This window comes from Pseudochaenichthys georgianus, chromosome 16 (genome assembly GCF_902827115.2).
Source record: "Pseudochaenichthys georgianus chromosome 16, fPseGeo1.2, whole genome shotgun sequence".
In the NCBI taxonomy this organism is placed as follows: Eukaryota; Metazoa; Chordata; class Actinopteri; order Perciformes; family Channichthyidae; genus Pseudochaenichthys; species Pseudochaenichthys georgianus.
The window spans coordinates 41,122,188-41,133,221 of record NC_047518.2 but is presented as its reverse complement, the minus strand read 5'-3'; the positions used below and the strand labels follow the sequence as shown (position 1 = coordinate 41,133,221).

General features: G+C 40.4%; 1 protein-coding gene across 3 annotated transcripts; it reads left to right on the top strand.

Moving 5' to 3' along the window:
* Positions 1–557: 557 nt before the first annotated feature.
* Positions 558–10,639, top strand: LOC117461526 (poly(rC)-binding protein 3). Of its 3 annotated transcripts, none has more exons than XM_034103441.2 (12): positions 558–632; positions 740–763; positions 842–874; positions 961–1,077; positions 3,434–3,565; positions 3,880–4,008; positions 5,146–5,220; positions 6,995–7,036; positions 8,281–8,359; positions 8,878–8,930; positions 9,605–9,774; positions 10,585–10,639. In XM_034103441.2, exons 1-12 carry the CDS (start codon positions 558–560, stop codon positions 10,637–10,639), a joined length of 984 nt encoding a protein of 327 aa, XP_033959332.1. The 3 variants fall into 3 exon arrangements, with proteins under 3 accessions (XP_033959332.1, XP_033959331.1, XP_033959330.1); XM_034103440.2 differs by having other exon boundaries at positions 5,146–5,289; positions 8,284–8,359; XM_034103439.2 differs by having other exon boundaries at positions 5,146–5,289.
* Positions 10,640–11,034: the final 395 nt, after the last annotated feature.

The window sequence follows — 11,034 nt, the reverse complement described above, 5'->3', positions numbered from 1 at the left end:
TCTTAAAGTGTCACCTTTTCCATACGAACTAATAGGCATGGGGTTGAGCGACATAGACAGAGTAGTCAGAACGTACTAAGAGATGGACTAACCCTGCCCATTGTTATTTTTGGTAGAATATAACTACAATTTTTTATACGAGGTGATTGTATTTAGCACAAACTGCAGTAAACCAGGAGCTTTTTGGCCCGTTTCAATTATTTACTTTAAGCATTAAACTATCCTGTTAAAGAGCAATGACTTTAAAGTAATTTAAAAAGTATAACACATGAGACTATCTTTAGAGTCGCAGGCTGTATCTGTTTTTTTCACCTTTTGCATGAATATTAACATTTCCCTACCTAAATTAAGCACTTAACTATACTGTTTTTGCAGATTTGTACATAAGTAAACCCTGCCTTAAAGCAAAGAGATGCAGAGGAAAATATTTGAAACGGATGTCTTGTATTCTTTTTTCTGGCAGGTGACCGCTTGGCTGACTCCACCATCACACTCGCGTTGGCCCTTGAACTCCTCTCTCACGTGACCACGCCCCTTCCTTTACATCCAATCCCGACATGGAGCCCATCAAGGTCCAATCAGAAGGAGGCCTGAACGTGACCCTTACTATCAGGCTGCTGATGCACGGCAAGGTACCGAGACACCCGGCTATTTGTTTATATTTCCTAAAATCTGCCTGGTTACAATAGGTGACGTCACGCCCTTATACACTTAACATTATTTGTTTGTGTGTCTGCAGGAGGTTGGAAGCATCATTGGAAAGGTATATCACACACAGCACACCATGTACAAAGTCATATCGCCTACAGCAATTATATCTTTATTTATTTTTTACTTCCAGAAAGGAGAAACGGTGAAGAAAATGCGTGAAGATGTAAGAAGGACTTTTTAGAAAAGTATTGTTACCGCTTTTAACATATGCTTCTTTTCCTAATCCTGTAATTGTTTTTTGGCCTATAGAGCGGTGCACGTATCAACATCTCAGAGGGGAACTGCCCTGAGAGGATAGTCACCATCACTGGGCCCACAGATGCTATTTTCAAGGCCTTCGCCATGATAGCATACAAGTTTGAGGAGGTAACACATTCACCATTTTAGCACTTTAAAGTACAGCACTATACTAAATCAAAGCACTACATTTGCCACAGCGGTACAGGAAGTACTCAGATCCTTTGCTCCTTTAAGTACTCTTGGATTTAAATAAGTGAAATAAAAGAATATAAACATATTCAAAAGACAATTAAAAAGACTTATTGCAGAAAAAGGCAAAACGTTTTACAGAACGTACTGTTATTCAATTGTATCTATTAAAGGTCCCATGTCATGGCCATTTCTACTGATCCATCCATCCATCCATCCATCTTCTCCCGCTTATCCGTGGTCGGGTCGCGGGGGTAGCAGTTCCAGCAGAGAGCCCCAAACTTTATTTTCCCTGGCGACATCAAACAGCTCTGACTGGGGGATCCTAAGGCGCTCCCAGGCCAGCGAAGAGATATAATCCCAGCTGGACGTGCCTGGAACACCTCCCTAGGGAGGCGCCCAGGTGGCATCCTAACTAGGTGCCCGAACCACCTCAACTGGCTCCTTTCGACGCGGTCACCACCACCCCGGTCTGCCACTCCTTCGGTACTGTTTCCGACTTCCACGCAACATTGATGAGACGTGTCAACCATGACAGTCCCTCAACACCCAGAGCCTTCAGCATTTCCGGGCGGATCTCATCCCCCCCCCGGGGCTTTGCCACTGTGGAGTTGTTTGACGACCTCAGTGACCTCCCCCCGGGAGATTGGTGTTGATCCCCCGTCATACTCCAGCTCTGCCTCTAACATAGAGGGCGGAGTTGTCGGGTTCAGGAGTTCCTCAAAGTGTTCCTTCCAACGCCTTAACACTCCATCAGTTGAGGTCAACAACGTCCCATCCTTACTGTACACAGCTTGGATGGTTCCCTGCTTCCCCCTCCTGAGGTGTCGGACAGTTTTCCAGAACAACTTTGGTGCCGATTTCTACTGATCATAATTCCATTGTTGAGGTCTACTAGAATAGATTTATATTGTGCAATTTTCCAAACTCACATTGGTTTCTCATACAGCATCTCTGTATAGTATGTGTATTCACTCTCTGTCCTAAACGGCTTGTTGGAGCTCCTGCCCCCCCCCTCCCTATGAGCTCAGTGGCCGTCTGCGAGACAGAGCGAAACCAGCCCGAACACACACACACACCCGCAGCCTGGCTGGGAGTTTGTGTGTGTGCTCACACACAAACTCCCAGCCTCGCCACGTCCCGCCGTCTCTGGGGGGAGAAATCGGAGGAGCTGCAGCTGAGAAAAGATTGAATTGTGTGTGAGGAAGTCCGTGGATTGGTCAATTTGGACCAATCCACGAACTTAACGTAATGGCTCCCCGAACGTAACGGCTCCACGGATTGGTCCATTTGGACCAATGGGTCCATTTGGGTATGGGCACGTCACTGTACCCAGGAAGAAAACTATGGAAAAAGAGAAATGTCCAACGAGGCGTTCTGGGGCAGCACAGACAGGTATTTTCTGTGTTAGAGTTTTACTCGCTACAGGGTGTACTTTGAGGGTTTGTGACTCTGCAGAGCGTTTACATGCAGAACAACCTTCATAACACAAGGGGACGGGTCAGAACCGGAAAAGCATGACATGGGGCCTTTTAATTGATGTAGTTGTGAATATTGTTTTTTTATATTTTCCTTGTGAAATATTCTGCTGATTACTTTCCCAATAACATGGAATCGAAATAGGGACATTTTTTACAGTGATTATTTTTTCAAACTAAAAAAACACAATTATTTAAGGGGGAAAGCTGCATATCCTCACATCTGAGAAGCTTGAATTATATTTGGCATTTGTACATGAAAGTGTATAAATACAAATATATAGACAGTAGAAAGTGGCATTAAAATAAAAATACTAAGTACCTCAGATTTTCCTTAAGTGCAGTATTTAAGTAAAGTACTCAGTTCCCACCCCTGGCTTTACTGTCAGTACTGTTGCGTCTCCTAATGAATACAAAGCAGGCTCGATCTGTTATGTAGGACAGAAATATGCTGATCTAACCTTGCAGCACCCTTTGGAAAAGGCACAGTATTGAGGTTTAGATCTGGGTCAAAGCAGGGCCAAACCAAAACAACATCAGTTTGTAGGTGGAAAATAAGAGGACTTTCCAGATGTACACATACAGAGGAAACGCCCTTTAACCGTTTTATTCATCAGGTAGAAGGTGTATATTATAAATGATTCTTAATAACACATAAGGTTTATCAATGTCAAGTATTTCAGATATATATATAAATATAACAACTAAGGAAAAAATACAATGTGCACATATCTAAAAGAGTTTACTTTGTGGTGCAGTAAACTTGCTACCTCTGTAAATACATGGTCTGATAACAGCGTTGGTTCCTCCCTCAGGATATAATAAACTCTATGAGCAACAGTCCGGCCACCAGTAAACCCCCGGTCACCCTCAGGCTCGTCGTCCCGGCCAGCCAGTGTGGCTCTCTCATCGGGAAAGGAGGCTCCAAAATCAAAGAAATGAGAGAGGTAGTCTATTATTTCTATTTCATTGAACTAACTAGAATACTTTGTTTGAAGGCAAAACTACAGCAAAGACATTGCTATTCATGTTTTTATACCATGTCTTCTCTTAGGCTAAATACACATTAAGCTGTTATTTACTTCATGGCGTCATTTATTATTTATTAATTCTATTCAACTGTAGTTCCTTGAAAATTGTATGGGATTAAAACATTGATTTAAGATTGTTGTCCTTTATATTCCCCCATGTGTAGTGTTTTCTGCTCTAGTATCCCTTTACATACATGTCAATGCATTCATTTAGATTATTTCAATATTAGTCCACAGGAGCTCAGGTCCAGGTTGCAGGTGACATGCTGCCCAACTCCACGGAGAGAGCAGTGACGATCTCCGGAGCGCCTGAAGCCATCATCCAGTGTGTCAAACAGATCTGTGTGGTGATGCTGGAGGTACAGTACCACAGACAGGGACATATCAAGTTCACATGATTCACACTGAACCACAATCTCAATCATTTCATTCAAATGCATGATATGGAATATGAAAGATAGTTGTTTTCAATCTTTAAGATGTAAGCCAGTCAATTGAATACAAAACACAATTGATAAATAGAATAGTTTACATTACATTCGGCTTCATTTTCTGAAAATCCTTTGTGCATATTTGTTGAATTCTCTGCCACTAACAATGAAAACTATAAATACTAGCACATACTAGAGTATTTTAAGGATGATCTGCATCTCTCTGATTACAAAATGTTAATTACTGTGTTATTTACTACTATTTCATAACCAATGCATTTGATTGTTTTGTTGTGCTCTGACATCTTGGTTTGTACATTTTGAAAGTAGGTCTGTATTGATATAGAGATATGAGACTAGAAATGTAGTCCCTTTTCCTGGATTTATATGATCAATTACAGAAAAGTGTACTACATACATTGTAATTATATCTAAATTACTGACAATTATTTATCAAAAACCTCATTGTGCAGTCTAAATATTTTTGGTAAAATCTTATATAGACAGTTTAGCCAGCTTGCTCCAGTCACAAAAAAGCAGAAATTAAGTACGTATCAAACAATTAGGACTGTATTTTGCAGGGTAGAAAATACTTAAACTGTCTGTTACTGTCCTCAACAATTCATAATGCTTTAAATCAAAGGGCTACACACTGTCTCTCCGTCTCCGTCACCATTCATTTGAACTATCTGCACAGCCAGTTCTCCATTGGGCCTTCATGATGGCACCAGCCATGGATACTAGGAGATATGTGACATGACTGTAAGTCTCTCAAACGTGGACTTTAGACATTGCAAACACAGTATGTAGACTCATCATTATCCAGTTGAAAGTGATGTTCCAGGTAAATCCAAGTTTAGTTGTGCACTGAACCACGATTTGGACCTTTTCTATGGGCATGAACACACTGAAGAGCACTTTGTGTCACAGGTCGTCCTCCCCAAGGCACTGTCCCTCTTGGTTTCACTTTATGCAACTTCTTTCTTTCTCTCTGTTCTAACACTCTCTCCACATCTCACCCCTTCTTCTTCTTCCCCCCACTCTCTCCTCCTTTGCTCTCCTCAGTCCCCACCGAAAGGTGCCACTATCCCCTACCGCCCCAAGCCTGCCTCCACCCCTGTCATTTTTTCAGGTGGCCAGGTAAGAGCAGACCCACTGGGGGCGTCCACGGCCAACCTCAGCCTCTTACTGCAGCACCAGCCACTGCCTGTTAGTGTTGCACCAGGTTTTTCTCACTTATCCTCCCTCCCTCACTCCCCCTGAGCCCCCCTGACAAGCATGACATATCACTGCTGTCGACGGTGCCCTCACTGTCCTCCATGACCTGCAGCCACGCAAACCAGAACTTGGATAAAGACATTAACAGAAAAAAATGAACAAAACACTGCCACAAGAATCAGAAATCCTTATTTAAAAACGTACTTTGTTAGAGCAAAGGGGAGAGTTCAAATCCAAGGTAAAAAAAAAATGAAAAGACTAACAGATTAAATAAAGACATTCATGGTAAAAACATAGCTGAATTATAAATGTAAGTTAACATAAACCGTAGTGGAAATAGCTTCTAGTAATAACATTAAGATAAACACATGTAAATGTATATTTTGCAGAGGGTTAATTCACAACAGTGATGTTACAGTCTTAAGTCTTGAAGTAGCAGCCAATGATACAAATATTTTAGTATAGATAGTATTACAATAGAAAGTGTAAAATGCTTATGCCATCAAGCTAACTCAAATTAAAATAAAGAAAGCACCAACAACATCCTATAGTGATTGAGCAAAAATAACTTGGTGAGCTTGAATGAAAGGAAGTCAAACATAGAACTTACTGTACACTGAAAGAGACACTTAAATTGACTTACTCAGGAAGATCATTCGAAGGACCCATGCAGGGGAGCATCAGGTGTACACAAAGGAAGGGAAACTCCGTAGAGACACCTACTGGACAGGGTGTGAATTACAGGAGATGAATGTGAAAACACTGAGGATCATTTGCATGGTTGATAAAAACAGATAAACATTTAATTCAATTGAAGAAAAATAAATTAACCATTGCAATTACATCAGTATGAAACGCTAGAGTTGAAGCTATTATATAAACAAAGTAAGTAGCTTTAAGGTTGGAAAATCCCCCAAATATTCAGTTTGCTGTGTCATAGGATAAGGAAAATCAGCACATCTAAATGTAACAACCAATTAATTAAATTGATCAATAAATTCATAATTACAAAAGTGGCTAAGTTCTATATAAGACTCCAATTAGCATGCTTAATGTGGCTTTTAATACTCGATGAATAATGACAGGTTAAGTGTTGTTCTCGTCAATGAACAGAAAGCTGTTGGTTAGCCAGTAAAATATGAAGTTGAATTGTGTTTGATTCAAATATTCTCATGGAAATTAGGAAAGCAAAACATACCTACATTTAGATGTCGGTTATTTATTTATTAATACAAAATCTTCTAATTTCTACTTTACTGACCAAATGCAGAGACTAGACGTATTATTTCTCTGGTGACGGTCTACCACTGCTCGCTCTCTTGGCTGATGAAATGAATTTAGCTCAGTTCTAACCCCTGTGGCCCACCACCACCTAAAAGCTCAATCTCATCACTCGCTTTAGGGCCGCTCACCTGGTTTCCCTCACGCCTCCCCTCACCCCCCCCCACTGTCTGTGTTGTCCCCTATTGATTGAGTTCAACTGGATCTGATGTATGCATGAATTTGTAGTGATAAAAAATAAAATAAAAATATGTCTGTAGAGTGTGGTAGTCAACAGTTTTTACATCACGTATAGTTTGTTGTAGAGTGATTAGTTTTCCCTTGTCAAAAATATATTTCTATAATAGGCTGTATGTTTTTGATATTTGTTCCGCTGGTGTAATGAGATAACAATAAGCTCTTCTCTTGTTTCCAGGGTTATACCATTCAAGGACAGTACGCCATCCCTCATCCTGACGTGAGTGCGAACCCCACGAGGCAGTGCACACTGCACGCTCCATTATTCTGTCACTGCATCCAAATCTGCAGGCTCTTTACTCTCTTTCCACTCATATTAATATTAATTGCTAATATTAATACAGCTTTATTTCTGATATGTAATTCCTTTATCTTCTAAATTTTCTGACTATTTCCTCCCTGCCCTCTGTTGGGCATTCAACCTCGTGGAGCTTGGCCGGATGGCTGGTGGTTTTACGGTTATATCAAATCAACTAGAACATGCATAAAATAGGGTTGCAGCTTTATAGTAACTGGAGCCATTGTGAAATTGTTGAAGACTTATTTGCCAGTTGAAAATAATGCAATCAAAATCAGAACCAAGAAAAAAAAGAATTAAAAAAAAGACAAAAATAGTATGAAAGGCAGATTTTGTGGCTGTGACTTATGATTGAGTTTTCTTTAAATATATTTGAAACTCCCCCCAAAATGAACAACAAAAAAGAAAATGGAAGACGAGATGATCAGCCTTTTCTCACACCAAACTTGTCTAATTTTGGCTTGGTTAATGAACCTACGTTAGTTTAGGGTGCACAAATCTGCCTATAGCCAGTGAGCATATTCATTTGGACTAGAGTAAGTCAGGTAGCAAAGTGTATAAAAAGTAACATGTTACTGTATAACATGTCACATACATTGGGACATGTTAACCACTTGTTGAAGTCTATAAGACTATCCTGCAGATTGAAAAATGACACTAAAAGTGAGAACAGTCAAGTCAAGGGGTGTCTAACCAAGCATCTGCATCTAACTATTTGAGAGTATGAACGTGCAGCCAATTTGGAGTCAAGATTCAGTTCAAGATTCAAAGGCTTTATCTGCAAAAGCTACAGCTGTTGGCAATGGAAGTCCCAGGCATGTCAAATACAATGAACCTGTGACATAAATAGTGCAAGTGGACCATTGCTGAAAAAATGGCATGGTAAATCTGACATCATCCTAAAATGGTAGTCACCGGTTGTTACTCCGTCACCACAGTCTCAGACCAAGTCCTCCATGAGCTTCTTCTTCTCTGCTCTCTTTCTTTGTATCTCTTAGTCTTTGTCCTTCACCTGTCTGTGTTGTTACTACTCCTCAGATCCTCTCTACTCTTGTAGCATTTCGGACAGACCTGTTTGTGTGTGTCTGTGCGTGTGAGTGTGTGTTCGAGAGTGTTTTTTTAACGATGACCTCATAGCACTGCTGTCCTCCTCCTCCCCCCCTCAGCAGTTGAGCAAGCTCCACCAGTTGGCTATGCAGCAAACCCCCTTTAACCCCCTCGGACAGACCACCCCTGCCTTCCCCGGTACGTACCCACCTACACGACGCCCCTCTTTACCAAAGCTCCTTCTCTCGTTTTTACCTGTCGAGACAAACACGTTCTCTACCTCCTTTTTTCTCTTTCTCTTCCTGTCTTTCTTCTTCTTCTTCTTCTTCTTCTTCTTCTTCTTCTTCTTCTTCTTCTTCTTCTTCTTCTTCTTCTTCTTCTTCTTCTTCTTCTTCTTCTTCTTCTTCTTCTTCTTCTTCTTCTCGTGTTGTCCTAATGGTCTCTGTGGTGCACTGCCATTGACATGGCCTGCTGGTGGTTTGCTCTTGTTGATGTTGAGGTTTCTTTTGTTCTTTGGTGTCCCCTTCGTATCTTTCTGTAATGATGCAATTGCCTCATGTTTTTTTAGTAGAAATCAAGTGATAGGAGTTTTACAGAGCCAGGCTTTCTACTGGTCAGGGAGTTAAAAAACACCATGGACTACATCTCATCAATGCTGTTCACTCCCTCAATGTGCCAAACTCTATTGTATTTCCTTTTCCTGTGTGCAGCAGCAGGTCTGGATGCCAATAACCAGGCCAGTACTCATGAACTCACCATTCCCAATGATGTGAGTATATGTGTCTTAGTATGTGACATGTCTTCTCGTGAGTGCTTTTTTGTTTAATTTTCCATAACAGATTTGCCTTGATCTGACGACACTATAACAAAAGTCACATATTTTATAATGTATGTCCATAAGTCTTCTGTTACACTTTCAATACACTATACCCTTAACTAAAACACTTATTTGAAAACAAAACATTCGGAAAATAAAGGTCAATGAGACATTGGAATAAAGATTACAACAACTAATACACAAGAGTGTTAAAACTATACGTTAAATTCCTGGAAAATCTGCACAGGAACAAAGCAAGGCATTAGTCATCTATCAAAGCACAAATTCAAAAAGGTTGTTCGACCACAGAGTAAAAAAAACTGGTTTATTATCTCTTAATATGGCTTCCCGTTTTAGCTTCTAGCAATACAATCTGACAGCTGCAGCTATAGAGGACCACAGCAGAGATATAGTGCAGCCAAAGGCAGTTGGCTTTGTAAAGTGAATGGCCTTAATGGAAAAGACTTGCTGCCCCAATGAGAGGAATATAAGAGTTATGGTTGAAAGGCTGACAATGACCCGTAGTATTGCATCACATCGAGTGCAGTGTAATATGGCATCAGATAAAAATGTGTGTCTTTGATTTGTTCTGGCCATCCTAAGTCCCGTCCCCATTTTCTTCCCAGCTAATAGGCTGCATAATCGGACGCCAGGGAACCAAAATCAACGAGATCCGTCAGATGTCTGGGGCACAGATCAAAATTGCTAACGCCATGGAAGGGTCATCGGAGCGCCAGATCACCATCACAGGGACCCCTGCCAACATCAGCCTGGCCCAGTACCTCATCAATGCAAGGTCAGAGACAAAGTTTATTCAGAGAGTCAGGCCTTACAAGTCAGTAGTCAAAAGACAGGCACCTGGACTTCCTCCCTGATGAGTTAAACACTTAAATGTCCCACATTTGTATTCGATGATGTGTTGAAACCTTAAATATTTTACATTTTTTATACATAGGGAGTTTCATGAATGTCTATAACTTTTTCTCTAACGTCCATTCATATGGAACCCTTTCGCTGTTATCCAAATATTCCTGCTTCTTCACTTTCTTCTTACACATTAGTTAATTTGCGTCAGAAAGCAATTTCTTCAGGAATTGCATTCTCTAGTTAATATTCTACTGTGCAATGTTCACCTAGAATTATTACTGTACATTTTTGAGCAATAATCTGCTTTTCAGCAATTCATTTAATAATTCATATTAATTTGTTACACACCCATTTGGAAATATTTTCTTTGAGCAATATTGTAGTAATATGTGCACATTTTAAATTGCATTTCGCTGTTTATTAAATGTTATTTTATTCTTAAATGAAGCACCTGTCACAAAATCCAATTCCCTCAGGATACATAACGTATTCAGATTGATCATTGCTCAAATCAAGTACATAAAGATTTGGCTCATTTGTAACCAATGCACTTACAACTTGTGGCTGATTTGAGGAGAATGAAGTGCATCTTTCTTATTCTTCCGAGTTCTTCACAGTTGAATGCACTTATTGTAGGTCACTTTGGGTGAAAGCTTCAGCTAAAAGAAAAGCTATGTAATGTAAAGCAGCAGGTTACTTTAAGGACATTATTTCTCAATTACCAATGGTCCTCCCACAGGTTCAGAGACGTGGCGGCCATGTGGAACGACCCATCTTCCATGACCACGTCCTGAATCCCTGACTGGCTCCTCCGTTTGGCCCTTTCCAGCGATTGACCACCGCAGACAACCCTGATGAAGCCCCCCGGACTCTGGCTCTGGCTCCCTGAAAACATGTCCGCCTTCCCACCCTGGTTGAAAAGTTATTTATACATCGGGGAGGGCTTGTGCGCTCGCTTTTATTTCAGAGAGCCAAATTAAATACAAAAAAAAAAGAATTACAAAAAAGAGATTCTCTGTTGATTAGGTTTTTTTTTTTAGAAAACTGTTGAAGCATGTTGAATGTTTATTAGGAATAACTTGTGTTAATCTTTCTTCTCTCTATCTCTTGCGTTATTTTTCTCTCTGTCTGTGCTGCGTCATAGAACATCATTCAAAAGTATAAACTTGTAAAAGATTACGTTTTATTT